The sequence below is a fragment of the Triturus cristatus genome, chromosome 9 (genome assembly GCF_964204655.1).
Source record: "Triturus cristatus chromosome 9, aTriCri1.1, whole genome shotgun sequence".
NCBI lineage: Eukaryota > Metazoa > Chordata > Amphibia > Caudata > Salamandridae > Triturus > Triturus cristatus.
This window is the reverse complement of record NC_140592.1, coordinates 645851774-645868085: the sequence shown is the minus strand read 5'-3', so window position 1 is coordinate 645868085 and position 16312 is coordinate 645851774. Positions and strand designations below refer to the sequence as shown.

The 16312-nt window shown below is 48.1% G+C and overlaps 1 protein-coding gene across 17 annotated transcripts in view; it reads right to left on the bottom strand.

Annotated features, from left to right (window-relative positions):
* Positions 1-16312, bottom strand: part of CLASRP (CLK4 associating serine/arginine rich protein) — a 900118-nt gene that overhangs the window by 735780 nt on the left and 148026 nt on the right. For all 17 annotated transcript variants that reach the window (XM_085625696.1, XM_085625697.1, XM_085625686.1 and 14 more), the window contains one exon: positions 8448-8527. In XM_085625696.1, the coding sequence (XP_085481822.1) occupies positions 8448-8527 (80 nt within the window). The remainder of the gene's footprint in view (positions 1-8447; positions 8528-16312) is intronic.

Sequence of the window (16312 nt, the reverse complement as noted above, 5' to 3'; positions counted from 1 at the left end):
AGCGAGCTGGAGTAATCCAGCCCTGACACAACTGAGGCCTGGATAATCACCTGCCTGATGGATGGGTCAAAAAAAGTCCAATAGAGGTTTGAGCCCCCGTAGTATGCCGAAACACGTCCCTGTCACCTTCTTAGTTTGGACCTGAAAGCTGAGAGCCGAGTCAACCCAAACACCTAGATTTTTCACCACCTGTTTGGGGGCGGGTGCACAACCCAGGGTAGCAGCCGGCCACCAGTGTTTGCTCCACAGCTCAGGATCTTTCCCTACCAGTAAGAGCACAGACTTGCTGGCATTGAGCTGGAGGCAGTTGGCAGTCATCCACCGCGCGACAGCAGTAAGATCGCTCCGAATCTTATGAGCGTCCCGCTCACAGTCATCGGAGAGTGCAACTACCAACTGCGTATCATCTGCTTATGATACTATTGTGAGCCCTCTACTCCTGGCCACCGCTGCTAGTGTTTAGACATACAAGTTGAAAAGCGTTGGGCTCAGAGCAGAGCCCTGTGGCATGTTTGATGGCATGGACAGTGGAGGTGAAAGAGGGGGGGGGGGCCATTACCTGGGAGGTCCGCTGTGAAAGAAAAGAGGCGAACCAGGTCAATGAAGGGCCCACAATACCTGCCTCCTCCAGCCTTTGCAGTAAGATCTGGTGAGAGACCGTGTCGATCGCGGCACTGAGATCGAGCAAAATCCGTCCCAACGTACAACCCTCATCCAGTGCAACCCTCAGATTTTCCGTCACCGCTAGGAGAGCCGACTCCGTGCTGTGGCCCGGGCGAAAGCCATTCTGCGAGGGATCAAATATGTCATTCTCTTCCAAGAAGTCTATCAGGATGGAGTTTATGTAGGCCTCAGATCTTTATGGAGTTTATATAGACCTCAGAGATCTTAGAAGCCCATGGCAGGAGAGAAATAGAGCGAAAGTTTTCTTGTTTGGCTGAGTCGAGGGAAGGTTTTTTCAGCAGGGGGACAACCCTCGCCTGCTTCCAAGTCCTGGGAACAACTGCCGTAGACAGGGACATGTTGATCACCTGTCCCAGGGGTGTAAGAAGCACAGGTAGCAGTTTTAAAAATTGATCAGGCTTCACAGGATCAGCAGGAGAGCCGGATTTGATCTTGCTGCATAGTGAGCGCAGCACATCCTGGGAAATTGGCAGGAAGGTGGCAAGCGTGTGAGTGAAGCGGGGTCTCCCTGTGGGGTTGGGGCCCTTAACCATTGGAGTAAAGGTTTTATAGATGTTTTCCACCTTGTTGACAAAGAAGGTGGCAAGAGCCTCACACTGCTCGTTCGACGTGATAGAGGGTGCTGCAGATGCCCCAGCTGATTTAAGATCTTTGAGTATGGAGAAAATACTCTTGGTAGGGTTAATGCTGCTCCTATTCTTGTCTGCATAATTGGCTGCACACCCGTTCAGGATAGATCTATGGTATTTCTTAGTGGCCTCCTGGTAGCACCCTTTCAGAGTAGGGTAATCTTGTCCCCACGCCCGCTCCAACTTCTTACAGGCTTTACGCATGGTAGAGAGCCTGTCATTATACCAAGGACTAGATTTGGTATTACTACACTTGGACCGTTTAACAGGAATAAGTGTGTCCAGAGGGTGGAGGATCCAGTCTGCTATCGCTCTGTCGGCAGCATCCGGATCATCTGGCAGGCTGGATGTATTCATAGAGAGAAGAGCTTGGAACTGGTCAAAGTTCAACTTATGCCAGGGGCGTTTGAGAGAGAATTTCTGGGGCACTCTTTGGGGGGGCTCAACCCCCGAGAGTGTCATGGGGATCAGGTAATTATTAGACCAGCACATCGGGATAGGGGTAGTGGCTGTGAGAGAAGGGAAGAAGACTGGATCTAGATGACCGGCCATGTTTGTAGGGCCTTGAACAAGCTGGAACAACTCACAAGCCGCTAAGTCAGCAGCGAAATTGCCCACTTCTGAGTCAAGGGGGTTGTCAAGATGCAGATTCAAGTCACCAATGACACTGAAATTGGCAGATCTCATAGCCAGGGAACTAACTGCGTCAATAAGTGCAGTCCTGAACTCCTTCGAATGTCCGGCTGGACGATAAATCAGTAGGCCAGACCTGGTATAACTGGCGTTAAAAGTAAAAGTTGGAAGATTTACCTTAAGTGAAGAAAAGTGCAATCCAGATCTTGCCAAGTGGAAACAGTAGGGAAGTACTATCTCTTGCCATCTGAATGGATCAAATCTGTTCAAAATACACCAGAGGAAGAAATCTCTTCATTTTATAAGAGTATGATCTGTGATTTGAATGACGTTTAGCATCCTTCAAAATGCACAGTCTTGGGGCAGATTTAGATAACCATATCATAGTTCAACAGCCAGGCCGCTAAGTTCAACAGTAGAAGGTTGAGAGGCAGGATTGGACTCTCAAATTGGTCAAGAAAATCAGGTCTGTATGGCAGCCCCCTTTGAGGTTTTTCCCACTGTGAGAAAGTGGCTCTGTATATACTGTTCCCTAATAGGTACAGGGTGTACAGAGTCCACAGTACCCCAGGGTTTGACAGAGGTTAAAGTTAGATATAACCTTACTCTCTAAAGTGGTAGCTTGGTCGAGCAGTAAGGCAGTATCAGAGGACAGTGTAAAGCATTTGTTGTACACACTCAGTCAGCAAATGGTCTCACACACTCAATAACTGAACTCTAGGCCAATGATTTATATATAAAAAATATATGCTTGTTTTATTTTAGAACCAACACTTGGATTTAAAATATACTTTCTCAGCATGAGATGTTTCATATAAATACTTTTGCAAAATGCAATAAACTTTTGTAACCAGTTACAAGTGGTTGCAGTAGGCAACTCTATTTCTTAAACACAACAATGCATTGAGCTCAATGGTAAATTCAGGTTATTTGTAACAGATTACTTTTTAGATTACTTTTGGAATTCCAGGACTGGATCCTAGATTCAGTCCTCGGTCAGTACTCAGAATCAAGTGATGAAAGTCGACTTAATTACTGTAATGATTTTTAAACAATATTTAGCTATTTTAAAAGTTGACACTTAGGAAACATGCAATGATTCCCTATGGAAGAAAATTCAGGTTACAGGTACAGTAGGTTCTCGTTACTTTTGTAATCCAGTACTGGGTGCCTAGACTCAGTACTGGGACCTTTATCCAAAACAGGTAAGTAATTACGTTTTCAGATATTATACGATTTTTGAAGAATATTTAAAGATTGCAGAAATCGACACTTAGAAGAAATTTCACAGAAAAACAGTCCCTGGTTTCCTATGGAAGAAAATTGAGTTAAAGGTAAGTACAGTTGTGAGTATTTTTCAGAGTCAGTGCTGGGCACCAAGATCCAGCACTGGGAGCTCACCTAAGAGCAGGTGAGAAATTTCGTTTTCGCTACTCGGCTGATTTTTGGTGAATATTTTAATATTTGAAAAGTCCACACTTAGAAGAAATTTCAGGAAAAAGCCAGTCAATGTTACCCTATGAGGAAAATAGAGTTTGCGGTTTAAGGGTAAGTACTCGATTGGCAGAGTTGAGGTTCTGGGCATAGACTCAGGGGTCCCCCAGGGTCAGGTAGGTACAGTTGGTTCACCCTCAGCGGCTCTAGGGCGGCCGGGTGCAGAGAGAGTTAGGCCCAATGTTATCCTATGAGGGATAGGGGGGCCTTGCTTGGCGGCTGCTGACTGGCAAGCCAAGCGGCTGTGGGAGCTGAGCTCCTGGTTACTTACTCAGGGCAAGTGGGGAAGTGGGTAGGTGTAGAGTTTTCACTGCCAGAGCCACTCGGGCGGTTGGGTGCAGAGTGCTTTTGAACCGTCGGGCGCTCAATTGATTTCAATAGGAAATCTCCGGTTTAGAAAAAGACTGCAAGCTCGGGGACGAGGACTCTTCAGGTGTCACCACCACTTCGAGAGGTAAGTTGGGTAGTTGGAGGATAGGTAGGTACCCCGGGATTTGGGCACAGGGGGCTGTGGGGCGCCGCGTGCAGGGGTGCCTTTTGGTGTCGGGAAATCTTACCCTCTGTTGATTGCGGTTGGGGGGGCAACTTGTTGTGAGGCTGCAGGCTTCTTCAGGACTGTCGAGGGGGGTCCTTGGGTGAAGGACTCGGGGTCACAGTCACCGTGGGGTCGTCCACAGGGTCTTTGTTCACTCCGGCACTGGCCAGGCTTGGCTGGTGCAGAGTGTGCTGGGTTCGCGGTTCCGGGCTGCTGCCAGGGATTAGAGATAGGTTTTTGAGTAGAGCCTCTACTCATGGGAGTCCCAGGGGCTTAGAGCCAAAAGGTAGCCAGGTCCCCCGGGGTTGGTGAGGTTGCTGGCCACAAGAGGTGCCGGGTTGGAGCAGGAGCCGGTTCGAGGGTCGACAGGCCGGTTGGGCAGGGGCCAAAGCAGTTGGTGTCTTCCTCTTTTCAGCAGCTGCAGGGCAGATCTTCTTTCTTCTTGCTCTTTGTAGTTTCGAATCTGGAATCTGGGGAAGGAAGGTTCAGGGTGCCCCTAAATACTAGATTTAGGGGTGTTACAGGTAGGTGAAGGGCAGGGACCAATGGGTCAATGTCCTGGGGTGGGTACACCCCCTATCCTGCCTCTCTCCTGTGGGAGGGGGGCAGTAGCCTAGTCCTGATAGGGTAGGGCTCCCCATCTTCAAGATGGCGAGAGGCCGGAGATGTGCTTCACCTCGCCTCCCCCACCTGAGGGGTGGGGTTGGCAGGCTGGCACATTCCCTGTCCTTATTTGGGGTTTCCGGCCAAAGCTTCCCACCAGAGTGGGGGTTGCAGGGGCCTGGGGAGGCGGCATGCCTTTGCAGCTTCCCCCTGCCCATCCTGGGGGAGGAGATTTAGCACCTCGCCCAGGATGTGCATTGTTGCAGGCCCAGGAGAGCAGGGGCTCTCGTACCCAGGGGTCCAGCAACATGTCTGCTGGGTGGCAGCCAAGGCAGCCTCAGAGCAGACGTGGATTGGCTGGTGCAGAGTGTGCTGGGTTCGCGGTTCCGGGCTGCTGCCAGGGATTAGAGATAGGTTTTTGAGTAGAGCCTCTACTCATGGGAGTCCCAGGGGCTTAGAGCCAAAAGGTAGCCAGGTCCCCCGGGGTTGGTGAGGTTGCTGGCCACAAGAGGTGCCGGGTTGGAGCAGGAGCAGGTTCGAGGGTCGACAGGCCGGTTGGGCAGGGGCCAAAGCAGTTGGTGTCTTCCTCTTTTCAGCAGCTGCAGGGCAGATCTTCTTTCTTCTTGCTCTTTGCAGTTTCGAATCTGGAATCTGGGGAAGGAAGGTTCAGGGTGCCCCTAAATACTAGATTTAGGGGTGTTACAGGTAGGTGAAGGGCAGGGACCAATGGGTCAATGTCCTGGGGTGGGTACACCCCCTATCCTGCCTCTCTCCTGTGGGAGGGGGGCAGTAGCCTAGTCCTGATAGGGTAGGGCTCCCCATCTTCAAGATGGCGAGAGGCCGGAGATGTGCTTCACCTCGCCTCCCCCACCTGAGGGGTGGGGTTGGCAGGCTGGCACATTCCCTGTCCTTATTTGGGGTTTCCGGCCAAAGCTTCCCACCAGAGTGGGGGTTGCAGGGGCCTGGGGAGGCGGCATGCCTTTGCAGCTTCCCCCTGCCCATCCTGGGGGAGGAGATTTAGCACCTCGCCCAGGATGTGCATTGTTGCAGGCCCAGGAGAGCAGGGGCTCTCGTACCCAGGGGTCCAGCAACATGTCTGCTGGGTGGCAGCCAAGGCAGCCTCAGAGCAGACGTGGATTGAAGGTTAGTTTTAAGGGGGCACCTCTAAGATGCCCTCTGAGGTGCTGGGTACATTAAATCCCACACTGGCATCAGTGTGGGTTTAATGTGCTGAGAAGTTTGATACCAAACTTCTCAGTTTTTAGTGTTGCCATTATGGTGCTGTGGAGCTCGTGTTTGACGAGCTCTCAGCACCATGTACTCTTAAATGGCAGCACTGCACTTACAGTGCCCAGGAATGGCCCTGGGTACTGTAGGGGCACAGGGCTCCTGCTCCTGTGCCCACACCATTGGCATAAGGCACCCAGCTAGAGGGGTGACGGATATATGCCATGGCAGTGTAGGTGATGGGCATGGCACACAGGGATGTGTGTCATGTCGAATTGGTTTTTGTCTTGCACCCAAACACTCAGCCTGCAAAGGCAGTGTGTGTGTGTAGGGGTACAGGGCCTCTAAGGGTGGCACAAAGAGTGTTGCAGCCCTTAGAGGGCTTCCCTGGTCACAAGGCCCTGGGTACCTAGGGTACCATTTACCAGGGGCTGACATGTGGCCAGGGTTTGCCAATTTGGGTTTGGTTTGTTTTTAGGGAAGGAACATAGGCCCTGGGCACCTGATTGGCAGGAGTCCAGGGCACACTCAGTCAAAGTACATTCAGCAATTCAGCAAAAAGTGGGGGCATACCATGCAAGAAGGATGGCACTTTCTCACACCCACAGGTGCAGAAGGTCAGTAAACCACCACTGACGTGCTCACTCCAAAGCAATGAAGACAATCCTGGTTCTGCTGTAGGTCTAAATGATTATGGCTGATGTTTTCAGGTGTACCTGAAAAAAACTTAAAGAAACATCCATGACCAAGTTATCAATATGAGATTCTCTATCACTGGTTGATAGTAGCTGGTGGTGAAGTTTACAATTTTTTTATTTTCTACATCTGCTAAGAGGTCTTGTTGAGGAAAACCCCATCTGTGAGATATATATGGCAGAACTACGTCGTGAAGAATCAACTTATGATTTTCTTGAATGATCTTCTTGAATAAGATGGCTTCTGCATACTGCACAGCCGGAGGATGCACTGCAATGATCTAGAGGTTTCTCACTATGTGCCATTTCCAGATTGCTTGACTTTCAAATTATAGAAGTCTGGAACTGGTCTTTCTACTTTTGTTTAAATATTAGACTGTTTGCTATATTATCCTTTGAATAAGGAGGGAGTTTGTTCAGAATGCTAGGAGGAATTACTTTAGATTCAGATAGACTGTCCACTTCTCTAAATGAATAATGCTGTACAGTACCTATTTCTTGGTCCAAATCCCTGGAAACTGGGGGTGATCCATGTGAAAGCTCCAGCCCGAGGGAGAGATGTATCTCACAAACTTCTGTGATGGGATATCTAGGTGAAATAAAACTAACAGAATCTGTGATCAGTACATTCATAGGAATGGTTGGACAGAAGCCCCAGACAAAATGATTCAGTGATCACAGTTGCCCAAGATTCAGTGATCACAGTTGCCCACGAACCTGCACCACTAATCCTCCAAACATTTCCAAAGAGTCCTCCTGCGCAGTCTGGCATTAAGAAACTAAGAAAATACAGGAAGTAACTGATTCCAGTAGTGAGGTGATGTTTTTCAAAATGTTGCATCAAGTAGAACCTTTTTTTTTTTGTATTCTTATGCTAAACTTTGATTTATTTTATCTATATACCTTTAATTAGCTTTAAGCTTTTTTTAAAACTATTTTTCTGAACTGTGTTTCTTTGCACTCTTCAATACTTCAAAATTGTTAAGAGTCTTGGTGGTATTCTTTAAGTGATGACTCAATGCATGAGACTATCAATTCATTCATTTTTCCAGAATTTTTTATTTTATTTACTTTTGTTGCATATGTGGAGAACATCTGCAATCTCTGATTTTCTTCTTCATGCACAGCTTCCAGTTGAACTCCAGAGTACTCATGTGGGTGCATAGTTGATAGGTGTTTAATCACTCCTCTTGCAAGTACGACAGGAGATAACTGGCCTTGACTGGACAAGTTTGCGCTGGATGTGTGCAATTTGCTGCTCCGACATTTTGAATGCACCAGAAACTTGCCTCTCTTGGTGTCTGGGTAGAAAGTGGAATAGTGAACTCCAAAGAGTGAGCTTGTGTTCTGTTGGCTACTAACTCATTTTTCAAAAGTGTAGAGTGTGCAACCATCAGATGTCTCTTAATTTGTTGGTTGATGTTTGAGGATTCGCAGATCCACCAATGGACACAGTATTATGAAAGGGCATCTCTCATTACAGGTTCACAAACCATCCACGAACACACAGATGGGACTTTCTGTAAACCATGTATTTAGGTTTTAAATCTTCGATTTGTATGAAATAATTTGAAATAGAGTTCATCCAAGTTGATCTAAAGAGCCACAGATGCAGTGTTACATATCAATATTTCCATATTTTACGCCTTCTGGAATTCGTAGTACCTGAAAATGAATGAGTGAATCTAGGTGAGCCAGATACACCAATACCTATTTCCAAGTATCCGGGGCAGATCTGTGAATCCTTCTGAACCATTGTAGAGGTTTTATTGGTAACTGAGAATGTATTGTTCCACATTCATAAAGCTCTCGACCCTCTTACAGAGATCTTTGTATTCATTGCCATTTGAAAGCTCTGCAGCAAAAGAAACTCTATAAAAACAATAGGACACAACTGTATAATGTTCTTCTCTTTAACACTGCATACAAGAATTAAGGGGCACTTACTGCCAGCAAAGTCATTCTGCACCAAGCCCCTGTATCGTTCATAGTTGCACTTTCTTTCATCAGACTCCTGTTCTGAAGAACTGCAAGAAAAGAAAGCAATGACCATCAATACATGGAGGAATGCTTTTACTAGGGAAACATGAAATATACCATATGATTAACCAACTGACAATTAAAGGTTTGTCTCTTCTCCAACCCTGAGACCAAGTTCAAATGGTTGCATGACAAACTAAGGTTACCGTACTCTCACTGTGACAGTTGGAGCCATATACCAGTGGAGCCTTGGGGCATCTACACTACTGAACTCCACGTTGCATTACCAATAGTCTTCTTCAGCCCCAGTCTTGGGTGGTAATGTTGAATGTTGGCAGGAAATTCAGAACATAAAACACAATTCTCAATATCGCATATTAATGGACACTCAGTCCCTTACTTAGCATTTTTTTAAAACAACAAAAAAAGACAGATTTACACAATAAAATGAAGATCAGCAAACAAAATCAAAACTCTCTAGCCACTTCCCAGCATGCACAAGTGCTAACTTTTCTATAACTTTAAGTCTATATGTTATTTTAGTTGTGCTCACGAAAACTGGGTCTGTGATGGCAAACAGTTTCTGAGCCCAACACTGAAAAAAACAAGGAGCAAGCTCAGCTCTCATCAAATACTGTTCAGCAGCCATCTGGGACAGATCCCACTTGTTGAAGGGAAAGGTACCAGCGGATCTGGAGACTGTGCAATACAATGTGCAGAAGTCACAAAATAGTTGGTTTGTGAAGGTATCCTGTGCTGGGAACAGGCACAGATGATGGGAGTCCTTCATCTTGGGGTGAAAAAGCTAATTGAGGTGCCCTTCCACTGTAATCCCTGCACTTTTGTAAACATTACTTAAAAAGCTAACAGTGCAGGTCACAAGTAGATATTTTCCACACCAGATGAGCCCACAGACCCAGGGACACAAACTTGAGGGAAGGGGACAAAGGCAGTATTTGAGACAGGTTTCAAATGTGGATTACTGTGCAGGCACTCATGTGGGACATGGGGATTTAATAAAAAGAAAAAGCCTCACCTTGATATCTTTCAGACTTCTTCCAATCAGGAGATGAGACAGAGGAAGTCTAAGTTCTCATGGAGGTAACTAGGAACACACAGGTTTCTCTAGCGCAATGGCAGGGCCAGGGATACGGAGACTCATTACACAGTGCTGCAGGCAACAGTCCTTCCCCCGAGCCCTGGGAAATGCAGGCAGCTGATGTTGATTTTTTTCCCCTCCTGCATAGACGCTTGGCAACCGTTTCCTCAGAACGGCTTCGAAAGGTTTTTCTGGAGGTTCAAATTTCAGTCTTTGAAGCTCTGATACAGACAGGAGGCCAGACAAATCTAAGTCACAGATGTTATCTATTCCTATGACCACAACCTCCATTTTGGATAGGTTTAGGCATAAGAAACTTTCATCCAGATTAATATGTGCAAGAGACCACCTGAAACCGTAGAAAGGTGTACAGAGTTCTTTCTGAGTCACATGTGGACCTGAGTGTTATCTGTGCACGTTTGAAAATGTAGGGATCTGAAACTGTCTCAGTATTGAAGCAGTGGAGAAAGGGAAAACCCGTAGAAGTGGTTTGATTGTTTTAGTGGTGATGCCAATTCCAACATGCAGTGTAAGGTCAATTAAAAGGATCAGCTTGAAAGAAAGGCAGACCATAAGTTCTGGCCAGATTTCCTTCTTGGTTGGAAACTTAAATAACCAATGTAGAGGATATTTTGTGCTTCCGTGCACTGGCTGAGTTGGTGGATAATTTATGCTTCCAATATTTGGCTAGGCAAAAGCAAGTTAGAATGAGAAGGTAGTGACTTTTTACCTTTTTTTTTTTTTTTTTTAGTAATTGGTGTTCTGACTGACTCTTGATGAATCGGTGTCAAGGATGCCTATCCACTTTCAGCATCTGGCTACAAGCAACTTTAACTATTTGCTGCCAGTGCGAATGAGATTGATAGCAACATAGTTCCAGTCTTAAGCTATCTCTCTCCCAATGCTACTCCTGCTACTTTGTAGCATGTCTGCACTGTAAGCGCATCAGTTTGCGCTTACAATGAAATGGTAGCCTTGGATATGGGTGAGAGCATGGTAGCTGGTAATAAGGACACTAAGAACTGTGTCCCCTTTCTGATTGGTTGTATTTCCTGTAAGTAGTACATGATTTCCCTCCTTATATCCAGGGTGTTTAAGGCCCTCTCAGCTTCCTTCTTCCAATGCTGCAAATACCCTGGTACCTGGTTGGACTAGTTAATGTGAAAATGTTAGACGACTTTAAAGAGGAAATGTGGGTTGTTTCTCATAACCCTGTCCGGTGTTAACAGTTCCTGTGACAATGTTTGTTCCGTCGGCGCCGAAGTCTTCGGGGCCGATGACTTTTTAGGCTTGTCCGTGCCGTGCTTAGCACTGGGCTTGGGAACCTCCGTTTTCTTGGTCGGTGCTGAGGTGGGCTTCGGCGTGGAAGTGTCGGTGCCGAGGGCCTTATGGGGTTTGGTCGGTACCGAAGATGGCGTCGGTACGGAAGCGCCGGGTTTCGACACCGAGGATTTCAGTGCGGAGCTCGGTGTCGAGGTAGATGCCGGTTTCTTTTTCGGTGCCGAAGTGTGTTTGTCGGCACCGCTGGAAGGCTGGCTCGAGCCCGAGCCGCCGCAAGGCTTATTTGGCTTCTTCACCGGGCCCGAAGGTGGGGTGTGTGAAGCAGTGTCTCTGGTCTTGCCTAGGCACGGAGGCGAAGGCGTGACCGAAGCCTTTTTGGGTGTCGGTGCGGGGGTATATTACTCACGACCCTCTGCGCCGGGGTGATGTCCTCTACATCTGAGTCATCGGCTTCGGAAGCACTGACGAGGTCCTCTTCGGTGCGCTGCTGTCCCGGATCTTCGACGTCGTCTCCGAAGATGTCGACTGGAACGGAGGTCGAGGAGTGTGCCATGTTTCGTCTGGCTCTTCGGTCCAGAATAGTCTTTTTCGATCTGAAAGACTTGCAGGCCGGACAGTCTCGAGCCTCGTGTTAAGGGGAGAGGCAGAGGTTGCACACCTCTTGAAGATCGGTGTGGGGGAATTTGGACCCATATCGAGGGCACTTCTTGAATGGTATTCTTTCCATCAGCCGGGACCGGAGCTTGGGTAGGCCCGAAGGCCGCCGTCGACGACTGGAACCGAAGATTTGTCGATGAGAAAGTGATTGAGAAGATCGCGTTCGAAACAATACCGCGATGTGAGTGAGGATTCCGCTTCGATCGTCGAACTGGAAATGTTCGGAACCGGAGCGCGAAGATTACATCCGAGCCCGATGGCGGAAAAAAACAATCTGAGGATGGAGCCGAAGCCCATGCGCAATACGATCCAAAGGAGGAGTCACCGACCTCGTGACTTCCAAAGACTTTCCAAGAGGAAAAACAAACTGCAAATATCCGGGCCCAACACCAGATGGCGATCTATGCAAAGTGTGTAATCTGCAGCTCATATGCCTCGAACACACAAGTACTACGTGGGCTCTGACAGGGGCGGTCGACAGGGGCGGTCGCATGCTGGCGCATTGCCTCCGCAATCAGCAGCAGGCCCAAGCAGTAAACGCAGTTCGGGAGGACCAGGGGACGGAGTTAACAGAGGACTTTGGTATTGCAGCGGCCTTTTGGATCCTTCTATGCTGAACTCTATTCTGCCGAGTCCTCAGGCCTTGCAGACCCTCTTGAGTACCTACGCGGCGGTCACCCCTCTTCAGGCTCCCGAGGCGGATGAGCTGGAGGCCCCCATTCAAATTGAAGAGGTGGTCTCCGCCACTGCACAGCTGAAGCCTATGAAAGCACCTGGCCCGGGTGGGTTTAGTGCCCTCTTCTAGAAGACTTACTGCGCAGTTGGTACCACTGCTCACCCAACTTTTCAACTCATTTACAGACACAGGTACCCTCACGACTTCTATGCTCCAGGCGACGATCTCTGTCATCGCCAAACCAGGGAAAGATCCGATATTCTGCAGCTCCTACTGGCCGATCTCCCTGCTAAATAGAGACACAAAGATATTCTCGAGCATCTTGGCCCACAGACTAAATCCTCCCATGCCCAGATTGGTCGACCCAGATCAGTCGGGTTTTATCCCGAGTAGGCAGTGTAGGGACAACACCAAAAGGATTTGTCACTTAATTGACAAGGTGCACAGGTCGAAGGAGGAGGCTTGTCTGCTAGCAGTTGACCCGAGAAAGCCTTTGACCGAGTGCAATGGCCATATTTGTTTGCCACGCTAGAGCGCTTCGGCATAGGACCCAAGTTTCGCAGATGGGTAGCAAGCATTTATAATATTCCTAATGCGCAGGTCAGGTCAATGGCGTACTCTCGGGAGACTTTGCGGTGGAGAGAGGCAACAGACAAGGCTGTCCTCTCTCCCCACTGCTTTTCGCCATATATATGGAGCCCTTTGATCAGCGGCTTCGGGACCATCCGCAGGCGCAGGGTGTCCCATTTGGGGATGTTCGGCATCTTATTAGCCTTTACACCGATGAGGTCATATTCTCGATGGCACACCCCTAAACCTCCATGCCAGCCATTGTGGCGGACTTACAGGCCTTCAGTAAGGTCTCTGGATTTAAAATAAATTTGCAGAAATCGAAGGCGCTGAATCTCACTGCGAAGCTCACTACCGTGGATGCTTTACAGGCCCAATTTGACTGACAGGGTGACAGGGGGCATTACATTTCTGGGGTTGGTCCTGCATAATAGCCTGGATAAGACTGCAGAAGCGAACTACTCTACTCTCACAAGTCCGGAAAGATCTTATCCAATGGCGGCATCTACACGGTCATGGCTCGGCAGTTAAAAATGAATGTCTTACCTCGGGCCCTGTATCTTTTCCAGACACTTCCTCTCATGCCCCCGCCGAATGCACTCTGACAGATCCAAAGGGAGTTTGAACGCTTCATTTGGGGCCTGATCTCGTCCAGACTGCAGAAAACTGTTACAGCGCCCTATGAAAGAAGGTGGTTTGGCCTTGCCTAATCTCACCCGCTATTACCAGGCCTCGCTGCTGCGCTACCTCGTGGAAAGGAATCGTCCCATGACGGAAAAGCACTGGGTATTTATATATCAGACAGTGGCTAGTCGGCACATCTGGAGGGAGGTCTGGCTGCCTAGATCGGCGCGCTCCTGGGGACTCTACTCCTCACCAGTCACCCGCCCCACCATGCTAGCCTGGGACATGGTGGTTAAACGTGCAAACCTTACCACTTTCCCCTCTCCCATGTCTCCAATTTTCTCAAACCCAGATTTCCCTCCCGGGTTCGGCAAAGGCATAGGCGTGCGCTGGGTGGAGGGCGGGTGCAAGCGTCTGGGACAGCTTTTCAACCTTAGGGGCCATATTCCCTTTAAGGAGCTCCGAGAGGATTATGACCTTGTGGGCTCGGACCTTTTTCTTCATACACAACTGCTGCACTGGATATCTAGCTCCCTTGTGCGCCCCCTGGTCAGTAGACCGATGCAACTATTTGAGAGGTGGCTTCTGAAAAAGGACGACCGCAAGCTCATCTCAGATTTAAACACCTTCCTCACATTAGGAGTGAAAGGGGCTCGTTCGGCGGGACAGAAGCAGTGGGAGGCAGAAATAGGCCGCACGCTGTCAGACAAAGAGTGAGAGGATATCTTTTGTAGATCACATCATTTTGCACACTCAATGGGTCACACAGAGACCACATTTAAAATTGTATCCTACTGGTACTATACCCCGGCTCAGTTAGCTAAGTGGAGTTCTCAGAGCGACGAAACTGCCCAAAATGTACAAGATACTGGGACAAAATCCTTGAAGAGACTGACAGGGCCTTTGGTACTACTATCCCGGGATTCCCCAGCTACACTATCTTAGGACTCCCCAACGCTTTGACCTTTCCACTGCGCTCAATCAAAGGCAAGCAGCTCGTCTTGGCTTTGAATGCCGCGCATCGGTTTATATTAGCGGGCTGGAAGACCGACAGGATCCCAGATCATTCTCAATGACGGCTCCAATTGTGGTCCCTCCTGGGTATGGAGCAATTGTCCATGGCTTCGCTTAAGGACAAATCTGAATACCCCAAGGTCTGGTCTCCCTTCATCACAATCTTATCTTCTGAGTTCCGGGAACTAACATGCCCTGCCTATCTGCGGCTTCTGAAGTTGATCCCCGAGAGCCATGAAGGAGGCTAGTGTGTGCGACTCCTAATGTACTCGCTTTTTCCCCAGAGGACTGGCACTCTTCATATAGGAAACACAAGGAGATGGTGGACGGAGTGCTGAAACTTTTCAAACAGTCATCCCCAGTCACAGATCTGGGTTGAATCCATCATCAGTCTTTAGCTCACTTTGCCACCCCAGTTCAGACACAGCTATATGCAAATCAGTCTTGACCTTGTGCCTCATGGGAACAGTCCAGACTGAACTGCCAAGCCAGGTCTTCCCTGGACCAGAAACATGCATCCTGGGACCGGTTTTAGACTAACAGGCCTCATCAGCCAGGATAGCTTGGATCCAGTGGCAAAGTGAGCAAGGGACCCACGTCTGCTCTCCATGCAACTGGAATCAATCCATCCTGGCTTAAGAGAGGTGAAACCCCGAAACCGGTCCTAGGATGCTTATTTCCAGTCCAGGGAGGACCTGGCTTGGCAGTTCGGGCCGGACTGTTCCCATGAGGCACAGGGTCAAGACTGAGTTGCATATGGCTAGGTTCAAACTGGCATGGTGAGCAAAGAAACGATGGATTTAGGCCCAGATCTCTGTACTGGGGTGAATGTATGACATTGTTCTGCATTCTGTCCATCAACTGTTTTTGCACTCTTCATATAGGACCACGTGCGTAGGTCTGAATCTGCGGGTGGCTCACCGAGAGGGAGGAGGGGTGGGAGAGGGCCTGGGTTTTATATGTTTTGAACTCTGGTTTGTTTTTTTCCTTTAGCCTTGTTTTGGTTTATTAAACGCAGACTTCCTCACTTCAAACAAGCTGCGGTGTGCCCTTGTCGCACTGTTGTATGAACACGAGAGGTGTTCTAGAATTAGCTCTTGTACTATTCATATAATAATATGTTTATTTCTTACTCCAAGATGTTGAACGCGGCCGGCCCAAGATGGGTTGTAGGCAGCATGCGGTGTTATTTACCTATTCAGTTGATTCATGACTCATAAATCTCTGCTTTCTATCCTTTGCTCATGAAATCGCCGGCCCAGTGGGATGTAGGCAATGTCACACTGTATTTTCTTGTCACGTGTTCTGCCAATAAAAACCGATTTAATTCCAAAAACTTACTTAGCTGAACGATTTTTCTCTGATGCCAAATTATAATTGGTGTGGATCTCCTTTTTTAGTCATGTTGTCATTTATTAATCATTGTGTGCATTTTGCAAATGTCTTGCACTCCTCTGTGTTAAGCCTAAGGCTGCTCAACCACAACACCCTGTAATAAAGAACTTTGGGATTGCATAGCAAGCCCCTGTCTACTCACAAGGGAACCTTGCACTCTTTACACGGTATATCAACTTTTTTGAGCTAGCTTTCGACAATATAATACACCCCATTTCCTCACACTTGAGCTCCGGCATATGCTTGGGTTCAAAAGGTACCTTTATCAGCTGGTTGAGCGCCAAGTTTAGGCTCCACAGCAGTGCAGGTATTGCCCGTGATGGGCTAATCTCTTTACACCCTCTAGGAATCTATTGATTGTGAGTGCAGTAAAGAGGCTTCTATACATTTATCTGCCAGTGTATGCATAGGTCAGTTTGTTCTTTAAGAGGTATGTTAAGTACCTAATTACCACGGAGTCTTGTGTTCTAGTGTTAAAGAACTCTTCTCTGTTGCACCAGTGAGCATATCTGTTAG